This window comes from Plectropomus leopardus, chromosome 6 (assembly GCF_008729295.1).
Source record: "Plectropomus leopardus isolate mb chromosome 6, YSFRI_Pleo_2.0, whole genome shotgun sequence".
Taxonomy (NCBI): Eukaryota; Metazoa; Chordata; class Actinopteri; order Perciformes; family Serranidae; genus Plectropomus; species Plectropomus leopardus.
Window position 1 is genome coordinate 9,413,658 of NC_056468.1, and position 18,147 is coordinate 9,431,804.

General features: G+C 39.3%; 2 protein-coding genes across 3 annotated transcripts; both read right to left on the reverse strand.

The window, feature by feature from the left end:
• Positions 1–1,407: 1,407 nt before the first annotated feature.
• Positions 1,408–10,223, reverse strand: rnf10 (ring finger protein 10). 2 transcript variants are annotated; one of them, XM_042488385.1, is made up of 17 exons: positions 9,689–10,223; positions 8,662–8,846; positions 8,299–8,504; positions 8,127–8,217; positions 7,833–8,017; positions 7,598–7,734; positions 6,821–6,975; positions 6,288–6,416; positions 5,892–6,120; positions 4,600–4,733; positions 4,278–4,395; positions 4,084–4,185; positions 3,849–3,986; positions 3,649–3,740; positions 3,445–3,502; positions 2,630–2,794; positions 1,408–2,529 (listed from the first exon to the last, which is right to left on the reverse strand). In XM_042488385.1, exons 1-17 carry the CDS (start codon positions 9,849–9,851, stop codon positions 2,456–2,458), a joined length of 2,361 nt encoding a protein of 786 aa, XP_042344319.1. In that variant the 5' UTR covers positions 9,852–10,223; the 3' UTR covers positions 1,408–2,455. The 2 variants fall into 2 exon arrangements, with proteins under 2 accessions (XP_042344319.1, XP_042344320.1); XM_042488386.1 differs by lacking the exons at positions 3,445–3,502; positions 3,649–3,740.
• A 785-nt stretch (positions 10,224–11,008) lies between these two features.
• pop5 (POP5 homolog, ribonuclease P/MRP subunit) lies at positions 11,009–13,498 on the reverse strand. Its single transcript, XM_042489047.1, is given in 9 exon segments — positions 11,009–11,190; positions 11,192–11,232; positions 11,492–11,575; positions 11,683–11,734; positions 11,736–11,833; positions 13,220–13,253; positions 13,256–13,312; positions 13,314–13,365; positions 13,447–13,498. Coding segments are annotated over 9 exon segments (504 nt in total). The 5' UTR covers positions 13,467–13,498; the 3' UTR covers positions 11,009–11,124.
• Between the last annotated feature and the right edge of the window lie 4,649 nt (positions 13,499–18,147).

The following is an 18,147-nucleotide window of genomic DNA, read 5'->3' on the forward strand; positions in this document are numbered from 1 at the left end:
ACAGGCTCGACTAGACAGCGCTGAACAAGCCGACCGACTGGTTAGCCGCTAAACCAGCGTCAAGCTCACCAGCACCGAAAGAGTGTCCCGGTTATTTTCTTTCAAAATAAAATGTAGCAAAAACCGAGACAATACAGAAATATTTGAAACCTGAGCATATTGTTCTGATTTCTTTCATAAACTTAAGACATGTACCAAAATTTAGAAAAAAAAGTTACAAAGCTAAAAAAAACAACAACAAACAACAAAAGAAGCCAAAAGACAAACAAGAAAATGACCTTGAAAGTGTTGACATGTAAAGATATGTTTATATATTTTTTGTAACATAATTCTGATTATAAATCGGTAATACGTGTATAATACGATAAATTATGAATATATAAATACTCTCGACAGTTTAGACGTTTTACTTTATCTTTTGCTAGTAATCCTCCACTCTTTTAAAACAAATTTTTAGGTATAATTTCCTGCCAAGTTGGTCATTGCCGTTTTCTGTGGTAGTAAGATAAATCAGACCTATTTGCTCAGCTTTCAAAAGGTGATTTAACTTGTATAAGGCGCTTAAACACAGAACAAGCACAACTTAAGGATTTAAAGACCAAAAAATGTTTTCTTTCTCTCCCATTCTTCCATCCTCCCCTTCATCCATATTTTAGTAGTAACTCGGATGCTAAGAGGAAATGTGATGGAGTAAATATTAGCTGACAAAAATAAAAACTCAAACAAAGTAAGTACTGTAACTAAGTATTATTACTTTGTAACATTACACTAGTCAGGATTCAATGTGCAGGACATGCTCTTGTCGCGTAGTAAAACCAAACCCTCACGTATTTTGAAGGACGGTCAACCCCATTTCCGGGCTGATTTCGAGCTGAATGTGAATAACTTTACGCATCTTCTGCTTGACACAAAACAGGATAATGTGATTGGGCGAGAATTATCCCATCCCGGCCATGTAGAACTAATTGGACATTTAAAAAATAAAAAAACAAACCCACTGTCTCATAGTGACAGCTTGAAATATATAAATAGAATCAAACTTTGGCTGATGCCTCTCTAAATGACTTGATTTATTGTTATATAAACTGAAAATCTGCATAAATCGCGACTTTCAACAGCTTTAAACATGTCATTCATATCTGACTCCACTCATGCCTTGATTTTAGCCAGGTATTCAATGTATAATACACCGACTGTGACAGACAACTTTAAGATAGATTGTATTATAGACATCAAAGCTCGTCAAGACTGCCCTCATGTGGAGAAAAGTAAATACTGCACCAGAAACATGTCAGTCAGCCACCCACCATCCTAATTTGACTATGACTTCCAGTGTTTGACCTTCCCAGACATTTATCATTTATCGTCCTTAGTGTTATCTAAAAGCATCATCAAACAGTCAGTTCCTTGATTGTGCATAATTGTTTATTCATTTCAGACTAGTAATGTTCACTAGCCTTTGAACCTGCTCAAAATTAAAGGTGGATTAAAGAACCCTCAAACACAACAAACTTTCGCTCCTCTTTTCTCCAGGTTTCAAAAGCATTCTTTACATGCCAGCAACTTCACACATTTTCAACACTGAAATTAAACTGGAAGAGTAATGTTAAAGTTAGTAAACTTTTTACAACGGAAGATGACGTAGGGGAGGAACTGAATGAGAAGAAAGTGCGTACTTATGGTTTAACCACGCAGGATATACTGGAGTTCTGTTGGAACAACAGACCTAATCTCTTTTATACAATACTGTGTTTTCTCTTCCTCACAGTGGCATTAGAATAATATGTATTCATGTTGTTACAAAATACCTGGGCATTGATCTCAATCCCCAAATTTATCTTCTTGAAAGGTGATGAAAAGCTAGTCCAAATTAATCACACTAGTTTTTTGTCTGTTCGAAGCTGAACTTCCAGAGTGATGTCTGAGCACTGAGTATCTTGGAAAAGATTTAAAGGTGCAACATATCTGCAGCTGGCTGACTGCTACTCTAATACAAAGCACCCAGAATTATCTTATCAATATTACTCATTAATCCTAGATGCTCAGGGTCAACTTCAGGAAAGTTGGACATCATACAGCAACTTCGGCGAGCTGTGAAAAGCCTAAAGCGTACATAATGAAAGACAGCAGCTTGTTATATCCCCCGCTTTAGCATCCGAACAAAATGTTACCCAGACGGCTTTCAGTGTGACAGGAGGTTGCTGCAAAGCTTTGACCTAGTTGTACGATGAAATTTTATGTTAATTAAACAGACGGCATGTCACCCAAACAATGGATCAAGCCCATAGAACAAAGACTAATAGCAGCAAAAGCTTCAGCTACATACTAACACCTTTTTTCCAAAGCTTATAGTTCCAAGAAAGATCTGCGTGGAAGTAAAAAAAAAAAAAAAAAAAAAACGGCAGTGGGAAGATCAACTCAAGAAACAAGATGATTAAATGAACTTCAGTGTTGTCTACTTTGTGTGAACCATGGATGTGCTGAACAGAAGCTTCTGCTTTTTCTTCTTCTTCTTTCCCCCTTTCTCATCTGCAAGACAGGACACCAAAAGGATGAGTTCAAAGCCTTAAAACAAACAAAATCAGCAACATTTTATTTGCACAATAAGGTTAATTCGTAGATGCCAGACCTGGGTCGACCACAGGCTGTGGAGGGGAAGCTGCGCCGTTGTCCAGCTGCAGAAGTGCCTTCTCAAAGGCCTGGCTGAAGGAGTTCTGGAAGCTGGGCACAGGGACACGGTCCGACCCGTCGCTCTCTCCGTCGCTGTCTGCTGCTGGGGGAGCTAGCAGTTTATCTGCAAGAGACAATACTGATTTAAGGAAGCATTCAGGGAGTTACACTACTCAACAGCGGTTAAAAAAAACAGGCTTAACAGGAAACACAAATTGCTACACAACGCTCCAGTTATTTTTCTCCACACGCCTATTAGAATTAGCTACTTATACCAGATGACACAAACACAACGGCAAATACAGAGCAAACTATAAATACAGAAACTTGTTGTTCAGTAAACAGTTATCCGAAAGGTCAGATTTTTCTTCTTGGCTCTTGGTGTTAGTTGGATCACTGTGTTTATTTGGTAATAAGTTGCCAACAAGGTGCACTGACACTGCTGCCAATATTTTTAGAGGTTCCTATAGTTTGACTACTGCAGCCCATTATCAAGAGCCAGCCGGTCTCTTTATACAGGTCGTGTACATTCGTCTAAATTCTGCAGCACAAAAGGCATGTCTACAAATGAACTTTACAACTCCATCGTCCAGTGTTTGTTCTTGACTTTTCAATGTTTTTTTTTTTTTGTTTTTTTTTTTTTTACAGGTGATACTAAATAAAAATGTAAACTCACAGCACACATTTGATGCAGGTATCACACTTCATTTTTTTGCTGTTAAAATCATGACAATAAGTTTTCAAATCACCACAACATCTACAATGTTGCACTACCTTTCTTTGGAGTGATCCTGGGCCCAGCATCAACTCTGGCTTTCCCATCTCTTAGCATCTATACAGGACACAGGACCATGTCAAGTACATGACTTATGCCCTATATTAATAGCACGTCAGCTCTGTAATGCGTTTATTTTAACACAAAGGCAGTCTCAACAAATTATTTTGCTAAGTTGGCATTTGTGTGTTTGCCATACACACCTGTGCAAAGGACATACAGTGGGAGTCATCCTCCACACTACCCACAACGGGTGAAGAGCTTTGCCCATTCAGACTTGGGAATCTCATCCCATCTATAACAACAAAAGGAATGCTCAGCTCACAATGTTCAAGCAGAAACAGCCAGATATTAAACCTACAGCACGAAATAATACACTGCAAAAGGAAGAAGGTGCTTTTACCAGAGGAAGGACTGCAGCTGAGGGGTGAAGGGGGGGCAAATGTGAAGTCAGGCTGTATCGGGGGGCTGCTGTTGTGAGGAGGAGACCCGAATGCCGGGAAATGCTGAAGGTTCTCCAATCCAATATGCACCTCGGGATCTAGGCGGGGGGGCAAGAGTGGAAATACAGTTACAGACCTCAGCCTGATATATCTCCGAAGTAAAATTCCAGTTGTGAGTCGATCAGCTGCACTTACATTTTCCCTGCTTCTTGTTCTCCTCAATTTCAATGCGCTTCTCCCTGCGCTTCTCATCCCTCACTTTCTTCTGCCTCAGGCGCTTCCTTTTCTCCAAGTCGTCTAATAGTTTAGAGGAAATTCAACAGTTAATCGTTAAAATGTCATTGCTAAAACTGTAAACTGACATCCTGAAAACAGGAAAGTGCTCTTACCTGCGAATGTGTCCAGAGTTTCTTTGGACAGGATCGGCGGCTGCAGGGCTAACTCACAGATGCTGAACTCGCACGTGAGCGGCAGATGTGCCAGGTAGCGATGCCGACGACGGATCTCCTGCAACAGAGTCGTGCATGAAAAAATCTGTTAATAGAGCAGTTTGCCATTTCTAAGCTGTCAAAGTTACGACTGGAGCAGATCAACAGAATATCGGTTACGGTAGATTGTAAAAGCAGCTTTAGGAGAAAGATACAGCCTAAAAAAACGCCACACTCTGCGGAAACAGCTACACCAAAATGATCTGAACAGCATCCGGCTGACCTCAGTGACTGTGTGTCCCACGATCTCCACCACTGTGGCAGTGATAGTGTCAGGACTGGCCTCCAAGCTGCCGTATTCACGCAACAGACAGCGTACATTCACAGGATGAAGGAACATCTGCTGGCAGTCGTCAGCTGGAGGGAGAAACCAGGGAAATGAGAAAATGTTTTAAGTCAACAATAAAATGTAAGGGTGAGGGAAGGAAAAACAACAGCTCATTCAGCCAATACAAACAGGCTTCCTGCACTTTTTATTGGTCAGACTCCAAGACATTCCTCATTGTTGTGATGACTAATATGTACATGATTTTCCAGCGATGTTTTAAGTATGCTGATGTTACTTTACTCTGATTTTGATAAACAAAACTAATTTTTGATGAGCAGCAGATTTGAGCTGTTTTGTCACGTCTTCCTTCGGCTTGATTGTTCTTATTGTTGGCTCTTATATAATCAGGGAGTTTGCAGTTCACAGTTTCCTCGAAGTAACATTTCCCTCACAGCAGCCAAGCTTGACACAAGATGAAAATAAACTTCGTCTGATTTCGGCAGGCGGGGGAAACCCTACAAAGTAGGGCTTTGCGATTTAGCTTTAAAATAATACCACAACATTATGAGGCTAAAACAACATACACAATTTAGAGCTTGATATTTTTAAATCTCCTCTAAATTGCAGTAAAATACAAAATTATCAAATGAACTAGTAACAAATATAGTAACTACTGACATCAAATTAAGTTGCATAAATTACTGTTATAATAAAGTTGAACAAAAAGCTTATAATGTTAAATATTGTTATAATTAAATGAATCTTAGTGTTGATGTATTTACAGCTGTGAGAGGAAGAGAGCCCTACGAGAGAGAGGGAAAAACGAAACGCCAAGAGAGTCTCACGCTGGCTGCTTAAAGAACGAGACTATTTATATCCATGTTCGTGATAAAGTCATTTTTTACAATGCGTGTGGAACAAGCCGCAATACATCAAGTATATAGTAGTACTAGTGGTATATAGTAGTTTTTTGTCCAACTTTTCATACCCAAACCACATCCAAACGACACAAGTAGCCCCTCTTTTGAGTACGAGCTCCTGGTTTTGAGTCAGTGTCTTGTGCTTAATCTCCAGCCGTGCATTGTATAGACGCCCCCTCGGCCACGCAGACAGACGCAAAGCGTTATCAGATGATGTAAATGAAATAAATAATACAGGACGCTTTTTTTTTATCGTCAGACGATGTATTTCGTCATATCGCACAGCCCTACGACAAAGCAAAGGCAGCAAATTAGGGAATTACCCACCTTGGTAGAAATAGTAAAAGGGTCCATGCACCACGCTGGCTGAAGGGCGGCCGGACTCCGGGCTCTCCTCTTCAGGCTGGGCCTCTGGAGCTGCATCCATCATAGCCTCTGGAGGCTCCTCTAGCACACTCTCCAAAACACTTTCAGGGAAACCTGGCAGGTCTGCAGCGGCGTCCTCTGGGACATCCGCCACCTCGTCATCAAATGCAGAGGAGTACTGCAGCACAGGCTACGAAGGAAAGAGACCTCTTACTAATCATAAGCAAACCCATAATACTATAAAAACAGAGGCTTACAAGGAGGGAAAGAGCATGAAAGTAAAATAATTTGATCTCATCACCGATAGATAAAACATTGTCAAACAGGAAAGTTGAAAAGATGTCTTTTCAGACTCACCTTGTTGCCTCTGATGTTAGGAACCACTTCCTCCTCGGGAGAAGAAGGTTCTTCCAGAGTCAAAGAGGACAGGTCAAAGCTGTCTCCCACATTTGCCTTCTGCTTCTTCAGCAGCATTTCCTCTCGCTCCTGAGCCATAACGACGTACAGTTAGAGAGGACACCCATCAGTCTATCGCGGTTTGGTTTTATTCTGAGTCATAAAGTAGCTTTCACATTGAACCTGGATGCAAGCGTAAAATTTATTAATTTTACATATAATTTCATAGCAGGAACCTACTGTTGGCCATAACCAGTGTTTTAATGCCTTCTCAAACTACAAATTTTTGAATACACTCATTTCATGCTGTGATTTTTTTTGTAAACTTTGTACCATCTATTGTTTCACTTATGATTACAGACAAAATGACCTCAATGTTATTCCCAGGACCGAATGCTGATTGTTTCCTCTCCCATTAAATACAAAAGCCTGGTATTTGTGGGTAGCGGTTTCAGTGGGGTTTTTTTGTCCAGGGGCAAAGAGGCTTTAGTTACCTGCAAAAGACAAAGGGCGCTCTGGATGAAGCAGCCTTGAGCGTCTCCTTCCTGGCTGAGCTGCGCCTGCAGGACAGCCTTCTCCTCTGCCACCAGGCTCAGAACCTGCGTCGGGGAGGTCAGCAGCAGCTTGGAGTACGGGCTAAGACACGCATCTGGAAAACACACGTCATCACTTGTTGAACGGGTACTGCGGGTACTGTTACAAAGCACTGCAACAGTATGAGATTTTCACAGTACAATAACCATCAAAGAAAATGTTGCAGTGTCACGGTATTACAGAATTGTTATTATCAGTCAAAATCACCCTTAAAGTAAAGAAACACATTACCATATTATTACTATAACTGAAGCTTGTAGTGCTTGTAAAAAGTCTCCCATTTGAAAATAATGCAAATAAAGGTGAGATTTTCCATCCACCTGCATTTCTTTTCAATATCATAGAAAAAACAGTGGTCACAGTCTGCTAACTGTCAACTTTCATATCAAAGTATACCTTAAAATCAGGATATCGCAGCAACCCTATAATAGAGTCATCACCTTTAGGAGTTCTAAATGTATATAACACTGAAAACAGAGTGGAAAATAGTTCCCTTGTGTATCTGTCTACAAAAGACAGGAGTGCATCTTCCGAAAAAATAACCCAACCTGTTCGAGTACATAGAAATTCTGTTTGTAGGTGCTATAAGATTACTTTAAGTGTTTCTAAAATCATTTTGAAGACTACGATGCTTGAGGAAGTCACCATTCTCTTTCAAAGGTGCCCTGGTCTTTTACCTCCAAAGCGAACAGGCTCCTCCACCTTCACCCACTGAGAGCTGGGCATGGCCACCAGAGCCCCCTTCTCCCTCTGCATCAGGCGCATGGTGATTACATCACCAGCCACATGCTGCTTGGTCTCCATAGCAATCACACTGCAAAAAGAAACCAATTGTTAAAAAGAAACTAAAATAACCAAATGTGTACCTCTCTCTTACGGCTGTCTACAAGGCTTTATTTAATCCTTCTTTACCTCTTCAGGTCAGCGGTGTGAACTGCCTCATAGCAGATGGGACACTTGGACCAGCTCTTATCACTGAGAGACAGGTAGTGCAGCATGCACGGCCAGCAGAAGATGTGTCCACAGCGGGTGATGCGGGCTGCCAGAGGAGGGTAGAGGCAGATTGGGCAAGACGGCACCTCATGACTGTAGATGCGCTGTTGACGCACACAAATATATCATTAGTACGTGCACCGGTGAATAAGTGAATTTGGGGTTTACTTCTTATGTAGCGGTAGCACAGCTCAGCAAACAATAGGCACTCACCACTTGCTGCACACAGTCCCAGTTGACCAGAGTGTCTGGATCAGTGAAGTGAGCCTTGTAGTCCTGATCATCAGTCACCACAAACTGGCAACTGAAACACACAAAGACAATTAATTCCCACGTGTTTTGGCTCTCTGTTTCATGTTAAGTATTGTTCGGAGGGGTTGCTTACTTGGCCTGCAGAAAAAGCTCCTTGTTGAAGGGCTTGTGCTTGTGGCCCCATTTGTTTCGGCGGCCCCAACCGGAGTGGCCTCCATCTCCGGTGCCACCATTACCTCCACGGGGTTCAAAGGTGAAGTTCAGCAGGTGGTTGAGGCTTATTTTTTTCGGTCCAGCAAACTGAGCCGGGCTAAACTCAGCCCGGCGTGTCTCTGCTACCTGGAGAGGCACAGGTGGAGAAAAATCTGTCAAACATATCTGAAGTGAACCGATGCTGTGCTTCTTTTCAAAGCTGATGAGATTTTCTTTTTCACTTTTGACCCTGAAACATGCCTCTGATTATCTTTTGTAAGGGTCATCCCTTCAGAATACCAACCTCCTCACGTCGTCCTCCACCTGCAACGCCATACTGCCGTCCTCCACCTCTCTGAGGGGGTCTCTTGTCAAAATTCTTGCTTTTCTGTGAATTGGTGTGGCGAGGGCCTTGGAAACTGTCGGTTTTAGGAAAGGAGGGCTCGCGCTTGCGGTTATACCGCTTGGAGCCTCCATTATTTTTACTTTCTGAAAAAAAAAATATAATAGCAACATGTTTTAAGAAATATTATCCTTCAATATTTTGTTGATACCTAATATGTTAGCTGTTAATCACAAGTGCTGTAAAAAAAATGTAATATAGAGCACGATGTAACCTGGTTTCAAGCAAAACATACTTAATTATATGCATCATTAATAATGTTATGGGTAAAAACTAGCCCTTCTGAGCTTTATCACCTCAGCTGGTGAAATGGATGTCCGTGTGGGCAATGCACATGTAGTATCTTAAATACACAAATTAAAAGGAGAACAGGTCATTCTTCTTTTGGTTTTGATAAGGTGTTCACTACATTTTTTGAAGCCAGGAACACCTTCCAGACATCTTTAAGGAACACATTTTGACCCTAAATGCGTACATTAGTAAAAGTGATTTACAAATTATGCATTAGAAAAATTTTATGATACAAAAAAAACTTGCAAACACTCAAGAGTGAGCTTATCGAACTGTCACGTGATTGTTATGCAAATTAAGCAACTAGCTAGAGGCAAAAACTTCACGTTTGCAAAGTTGACTGTTAAAATGGATCAATGTGTCTCTGCATTCATGCATATGACAACTGTGGTGCAGAAATACAAAGCAAACGGTATGACAAAAACTTTGCTGTGTGCAAATATTAGCTATAGATACTTGCAACAGTCCTGACTGTAAGAGGGCCAAATGTTTTGACAGCGACGTCAGACATACCAGATAAACAAGCCCTGCGCTACTGCTAGGCCCAGCAGGCCACGCACAGGGCAGCGAGTATGAGCTCAAAGTGCAGACATTGTGTTAGAACAACCTCGAGTGGCATGAATGTTGTGTTTTTCACCTGTTTTGGGTTTAGAGTCGCCCGGTGGTGGGCCTGTGGAGCTGGAACGAGGCGGAGCCTTGGTGTTGGTGCTGCTGTTGGGGTTTTTCTCCATGTTTGTCTCCTTGCAGTGAGCGGTGCTGGGGCCGAGCTCCAGGTAGAGAGCCGCTGAGCTCTCTAGCATCAAACGGAAAAACGAAAGGGGAAAGCGGGCTGCAGTGAGTGCGGGTCAGGCGACGAAGGCCCTGATTCATTTCTGTCAAACGCGGAGACCCCATCACGGCGACATCTTGACAATAAACAACCCGAGAAAAAATAAGAGACACGATATCGGCGTCTCAAGTTATGGAGTCTGTTGGAAGAGAGGACGAAAGCTCGCCACGCGGGGCCAAGACCCCCCGAATTGAAGTTTTTTACCCGTTAAGGAAAACAAAATGCCCTTAAAAGGCGTTAAATGTTTTCCAAAGGCTGGAAAACCTGACAATTTCAAGATTTTGACCAAAAAATATATCCGTAACAAAGCGCTTGCACTAATGGCGACGGGTCGCCAAATAGGAACCTGAAAGCCCCGGATGTTTCTTGTACCACCGTCTGCAAAGCTGGTTAGAGAGCCAGTGATGCACTGTGGGAAATGTAGTCGTAAAAGCTTAGTTCGCTATGTAGGTACAAAACGGGTTAAAGACCCTTTTTCAAAATTTACACATTATTCCTGCGGTCCCTAACAGTCCAAAATAAATCGTAAACATGAATAACTCTCTAATCCAAAACCTAGCGTGCTAATGCCCAAATCTGTAATGTCATAGGGTGTAAAGTCTGGAGGTGCTCTATTAACAATGAATTGGGAAAGATTTGTTATGGATGGCACTAAGATTGAATGCAAATATTTATGAGTTATTTTTGTAATCTGTAACCTGCACCATCAACATACCTGTGTATGTTTTACGGACAAAACACATTTTCTCAAAAACTGCGCTTTAATTTGTAAATAAAATACACAAAAAACAGTATATATATATATATATATATACCTTGCCTGATAAACATTTCATTGAAACATAAGAAATCCCTTTTTTTTTCAAAAGTTGTCTATATTCTTATTTTGTGCTATGTGTTGTTACAGTTTTATTTTTAGTGACACTTGCTTCCAAAAACAACCAAATCATAGTAATTCTGTAACAGTGTTAGGTGTCATCTTGCAGTTAAAAGGATTTTCATATACTGACCTTCAGGCCATTAAGCCAACTCAAATTACTCATGTGACAAACATCATGTAATGTGTCCCTCTATTGCACACAGGAAAACACTCAGTCGCTCTTCTTGTGCAGCAATATGCACTGAGCAGCTCCAGTAAACTGTTTCCACAGAGTTGGATATGCATTTCTTCAAATGTTTCATATCTTCTATCGAACAGTCCTGTAACAAAAACAGTCCGCCGCCTTCTACTGCATGCTGTGAAGTCACTCGTCTTCATCCTCCTCACTCTTAGGTTCATCCTTAAATGCGTCCTTGTTTCCTCCTGTTAGGAGAGCAGTTCAGGATTTCTATCTGAACTTGTCGTTTGTCTTCTAAAAATGAAAAAAAGGAAAAATGGGACCCATCAAATGGCATTCATGTTTGCCAATCTTGTATTCAATGACTTGTATTCAATACTGTGGTCTAAGTAAACTAAAGACTTAAGGTAAAATTTAAAAGTTAATATCAGGATTTTATTATCGAAGAGTTAAATAAACACATTGACAGATAAATGAATACATGAACAATTACTTACTGTAATTTCTGATTGTATGATTAATAATAAATAGCGTTTAAATTAAATCCCTTAACCTTCGTTTTTACATTTAGGGAGCATTCGACAAAGCTGCTGGGTGTTGTATCGCACCAGAAACTTCTGGCATGTTCTGATTGTTCCTGAAAAAAAACAAACACCTTCAATTTCCGTTCAGTCAATATTTTAAGTCGTGAAAAGGTTTGCATGATTCATTCATTATCAAAATGTGTGTCTATGTTTTTCTCACCCCCCACATGCAAACAGTTCAGAAAACATGGGATTTTCTGCCCACGAGTTTCAAATCCCGGTGATGAAAGGCAATGCAGACCAGAGGAGTTTATAACAGCTTTTAGGGAAACGCAGGAGGACTATTCCAGTGTCAACATTCAGATATTTCACTAAAAAAAAAAAGACAAAAACAGAGAATACAGATAAGAGGTTCATCAAATATTTCAGTATCCTGAAAGTACAGTTTGATTAGTGATTGTTTCAAAACTCACCAAATATTTCATTAAAGAGTTAAAAGGGCTGTGTCAAAGCTTAATATTCTCATGTTAAAGTCTTTTAAAACCTGTTGTCAGGAAACCTAGAACAATATTTCTTCAGCACTAAAAACTCTCCTTATAAATCTTATACAGTGGTGGACATTAGTGCACAAACCTATGTGCACTTTACTTTAGTACTATGCTACTTCTGCTTCACCAAATTTCACATATTGTATTTTATATGCTACACAACATCAATCTGACAGCTTTGATATTACCTTTTAGATTAAGATTTAAATATAAGGTATGGTCATTGTCGGTTTGTAAATAATGATGATGAGTTGTGATAGCTTATTTAAACTGCTCAGCTGTGTAAGGGACTGTACTATATAATTATTATGGCAGGGGGGGCACCTGGGATGTGACTTAGGTTTTTTTTTTTTGTTTGTTTTTTATCATGACCCTCATCATACCTACAATTATTTTTCCTTGAGCCTCCCTGAGTGACTGGAAAAAAAAGGTAATAACCCTCCCTTCTCCATAAATAGCCAAATCTGACAGTTTCTGGCTATAATAAATGGTGTAAATTTGGAGACGATTTTTTACAGAAAACATGCATTTAAAATAAATAAATAAATCTATTTTTGGTCATTCTGGGGAAAAAGAAGAAAGAACATTCAGATAAACTTCATATAAATGACTAACAACCAATGCTTGGAAATGTATTACATCTGCTAATATTAATATTTAAAGGTGACCCCATTTTATATGATTTAAAAAAAATAGTACTTTCATATTTAAAAATGAAAATAGATTTTTTAACTTGGGTTTGTATATGCATTTTCAAATTGCCTATGTGCTACTTTGACCTGAAAATGCAGAGTGGGAAAGTTAAAATTATTTCATCTTTACAGATATGTTGGCACTGTTAATACAGATGGTGAAGCAAAAAATAAATAAATAAAAATCTGAAATGCCTCTCCCGTTTTTACATCATTATTCTCATGAATAACGAGCAGTCCCCAATAAAAGCTAGAAAAAAATTGTCAACATTTTTTATTGCCAAATTAGTGCAGAGGTATATATGACAAAATAACATTTTAAAGGAAAGAAGGAAGAGAAAATATTTGTAAACAGACACAGGCCGTTATGCTACATGCGTACTTCAATTTCAGTTTTTTTTTTTTTAATTTACATTTTCTGAACATATGCCAGTAAAATTCATTTGAAAGCAACTTTTAATAGAGTATTTACAAAGTATATGATATTTCTATCTAAGCAACGTAAACATCTGCTTACCAGAGAACCTGATGCTGCAGAGAGCAGCTCCGTAGTTTCCCCGTGCATGCGGGCCACCGCTGCCCTCACCGCCGCCGCCACCGCCCGGTCCTTCCAGCAGCAGCAGGCGGCTCCGCTCTGACACGTTGATTTCGCACACTAAATACCTGCCGACAGAAGCGGGAGCGTCAGACCTGGAAACACGCAAAATGTGTCCAAATGATACGCGAAAAGCACTTTTTTTTTACCTGGACTTCACGCGCACCATCTCTTCTCTTCTTCCGTGGGCACTTCCGTCAACAAAACCAACCACCAAGCAGGAGAAGTCGCGCGAGCGCACACGCTGGACATTAAAAGCACTGCAGAGTGTACTTGACACGAGACACCGGGCAGCCCGATTTCGTTTTTGCCTAATCATCAACACATCTAGACTGTTTTACTAACGAAAAACAAAAACACCGAATGTGAGTATGCTTTTCATAAGGGATGGCAGAAGAGGGATTGTAGATTGAAAACAGGTCTTTTATGCTTTTGTCATGTGAGTGACTTCTTAAAACTATTTTTATAGACTTGCTTTTGTGTGATGTCTGTTTATTTTATGTTTTTATTTCTTTTTTTTTTGTATAATTAATCTATTTTACCTCTTTGATTTATGTTTCGTCTCTTTAATCGATGGTTTTATTGCTTTAGTTGTTTTTGTTGTTTCTTTGTATTATTTTATATTAATATTATGCGTCCTGCATCTTCCATTATTTGTCCTCTGTTTTTAATTTTTATTCTAACTCTACCCTAGTTTCCAAAGCACTTTGTGAACTCTATGTGCTTTATAATATAAATATAAATAAAGTTATTATTCTTATTATTCTTATTCTTATTCTTATTCTTATTCTATATTCTTATTCTTATTTCTTATTCTTGCATTATTATTATTAACTCATAGTAATCTTGTATAGAGGGGAGAGCTGCAAGAGGAAGGTGTAGGGTCTAGTCGACCTTTTTCATGGCAAACATTTCTATTTGTCATAGTAGGAGAAGCACAGGTAAAAATTGACAACATTAATGATGGCCCAGTTCCATTAAGTGTCCTAGTAAGCTATTCCAGTGAGCCAGCATGCACAATATCAGGGCCTCCCTCAAATGGAATGCAGCCATTCTTAACCCTAACTCATCCTTACTGTTATTAAATGCAATTGTAATTTTGTTTGTTTCTTTCCTTTGGTTTTTCTTTCATTTTTTTGTTGTGTGTTTTATTGTTTTTATTGTTTATTTGCCTTTTCCAGATCTCAGTCAACCCCAGCCTTCATGAGGTTTTTCATTCTGGTGTGTCTGTTTTATGTGCTATAAAAATGTGTGAAAGCCTTTCGCCTTGTACGGAAGTTCAGACCATGATATCGAAATTGTGGAGAGCCACAAAGCATCATCTACTGCTGATGAAGAAAACGTGCGAAAAAAAATCCTGAACCTTTGTGACTTTATGAAAAGATAAACATCACATATGAAAAGTTTCACCTTTTAGTAAAATTTGTTTTTCCGTTCACGTCTTATTCAAAAGAAGAAAAAAAAAGGTTCAAACAGGACACATGAATGGAATGTTTTTAAAATTATAATTTATTAGGAATTTTAAAAAAGTTTTTTTTTTCCAAAGGAATAAACATGACAGGAAAAAGAAAAAATCAGAAAATGTTACAGTGTTGACAAGATTGTTATTTTTCAGTTGAAAACAGCATCAAAGTATGAACTACCATGGTAGCCCGCAGCAGTGTGAGCGAGTGTATCAAAATGTAAAACTGGTAAATCAAGAGTGCTTTGTTCTTAAGCTAACATTCGAAGGAAAACACATTTATCGTCATCGGCCAGTGCAACGTACCTAGTAGCTCTGAACATTTTTGTTTTGGTCTAAAAGATAGCTGTCACATTGCTACAGTCTGTGACCTCCAGTGGATATGCAGTGATGGGAAGGGGGGTGACAGGTAAACAAGAGTTATAAGACCCCGCCCCCCTTCTCTTGTTGGAAAAGCAACCTTTCTAAAAGGTTCAACCATCCACACTTTGACATAGATGTTAATGTAAAAATAAAAAAAGTCAGATTCAAATTTCACATTTGCAACTGAGGTACCCTCCCACCCAACCCATCCCCCCCCCAAAAAACAGCACATGGCACATTGGAAACCAATGTGTGTAAAAAACCATATAACACTCACGCAAACATCGACACAACCTGCAGAGCGGATCAGTCAGAAATGCTCCTGCACACTAACTCCTTCATTTTCCTTCACAATCATCACATATTGAAAATCACAGTTAAAACAACGATATGACAAAGTAAGAAAAAACAGCATGTTTTTTTTTGCTCTCCTGACAGAGGAGTATTTTCACACCCATTTATCCCCAAAAGTAAAGTGTTGCTCCAGACTCAGCCTCTCCTGCTCAACTCAAAGTGCTTCAACTCTGAGGCGGTTTTTTAAACTCAGTAACAGAATCAAATGACACGACTTTTACAAAATGCCTGGAGAGGAACACAGTATGTGGCTGCTCTGATATCAACAAACAAACATACTGAGGTGTTCTAGACCTCCGTGTGAAACTATGTAACAGTCAAGCTTTCCCAACGCGTACAGATTGATGAAAGAAGCATTATTATTTCTCCAAAAGCCTCCCCGCATGCAAAAAAATAGCCGAGCCCCTCCCCCCCCAGAAACCAGTCATATTTACAATTATTTTACCAAAATTGTACAGCTCATGTAGGCCTATTATGTAAACTGACTAACGACCTTTGTCTGACCATTATTAGTGTAACAAGTCTTTGTTAAAAAAACCTACCAAGATATAAACTTTGTGACACATTGTCAAGATAATTAGTATTAATCACAAATGTTTTGTTAAAATTCAGTATGAAACTAAGTGACAAAATATACAGTTTTTTTCCAGTACAAATTACAGCTCCTGACCTTCAAACAGGCTTCACCTGGAGATTTTCTCCTCTTCTCTCAGAGAGATCAGGTTCAAATAACCCAATAAAAACAGATAAAGAAACAACGCAGCCATCAACGAAACAAAAACAACAACAAAAAAACCGCAGCAAGGTGAAACATAATGACAGAAAGAAAAAAAAAAAAAAAAACACAAAAGTACCGCATGTGTATGTGTTGCTATTACATGTAGTGATAAACTTTTTCACTCCTTTTATGAACTTGTTTTTTCCTCAGGAGGTGGAGTTTAGTGAGGCGTCAGTAGGGTGGGCTGGGATCAGGCTGACACCAGGGGGTGGAGGGGTGAAGGTTCAGCTGCACCAGCCGGAGAGGCGGAAGGCGGACAGAGACAGGCCAGATCAGCTCCAAAGCAGCTTCAACTCCTTCCAGCTCTAGGTCTACAGCTCTGCTCTGACACACATGAAAAAACCCTGCGTTACTCACAGGTGAGCCCCAGTCAACCAGATTCATGAGGCTTCTCCCTTTGAGACCTGAACAAAGTGGGTTTTTTTTTTTTCCAAAAACATTTTTGGAGAAGGCAATGAGGAACTTCACAAGAAATTGCTCAAAATGAGCAAAAAATTACAAGAAAATGACCTGTAAATTAGCACAAATAAGGTAAAAAAGGTAAATCAAAATAAATATTAAAAAAAGAGGAAATTACATGAAAAAAAGTGCTTGTATACACACACAAATATATTTCTGCAACTTCAAATATGTAATTATTATAAAAATAGACTTTTCTAAAAAAACAAAAAACAAAACATCCCCTATAATTTATTTAATACATTTTTTCAATAATTTTACCCCTTTTTTCTTTAAAAAAAAAGAAGTTGCTGACCTGCCTTTAACTCCAACTTTTAAAAGCAGCCAAACACATTTTCTCTCAGGTTTCAGAGGTTTTAATGTTGTAAAGGCGTCTAAATGCAGCACAAGAAAAAATGATGTCCATTCTGCCGTTTAAAGGGTTTAAAAAAAGATGATAACTTACTCTCTCAGTGATAGCCGTTAGTGAAGGCCGCCGTGGCGATCAAAGGGCCCTGCGGGAGCAAAAATACTCAAGTTTCAAAAGTTCACTGCTTGTTCTCAAAATACGTTCACTTAGACTTTTCTGAAATCGGACTTGATTGTGCACATTTTTGGTTAAGTTTAAAAGTTTGGATGATCTTCCTAAAATGCTGAAAAAAAACTTCTGTAGTGGAACACATTGAAAAACATAATAAAAATATCCGTTGGGTTTGTTTTGAATATAAAACTTTTCATTCATCATTTGACCGGGATGTGGTGGTTTCTTCTACTCTTATCTGCATGATGGTAATGCAAGGGGCATTCCATAAATTATTTAAAAGTTAATCATTACAAATAATTTTCCACATTTTACAACGCAACACCAGAATAAATAACAACGAATAAAATCGTTATTTTTATTTTTAGATGAATGAATTCCATGCCTTTCAAGATTTTTAAGGATCCATGGGAACCCTGGTTGCAGCTCTTTTGATTACATAATCTTTTGCCCCCTTAAAATGATAGATTTGGATAGAAATACACACCTCAGATTTTGTTAGATTTGCAACAGTCACATGAACTTTTAGCTTTAACTTATGATAGGGAAATACTGACGTATTAAGCAGAGGTTATCTTACCCCCAAAACTATGGCTGAATCCAGTGCTTGGGGCGGGGCTTGCAGCGCTGAGGTAACTGCTGACAGCTGACTCCTGACTGGCTGTTCCATAAAGGTCCGCCATCGGCCCCGGGGCTGCTCGTACCTAAAAATCCAGCTGAGCGAGACGGAGTGGAGCCTGAAAGTAAATGAAAACAATTTTTATTTAAATGTGAAACGTCACAGGTATATCCCTTTTTAAGCGGCTGTAATCACTATTTTTTATAATAACTATGAATCGGTTATCGCTCGTCTGGCCAGAAACACGACTACAAACCAGTGAAACAGTTGCTCTCAATGTGCTCCATGTGTAAAT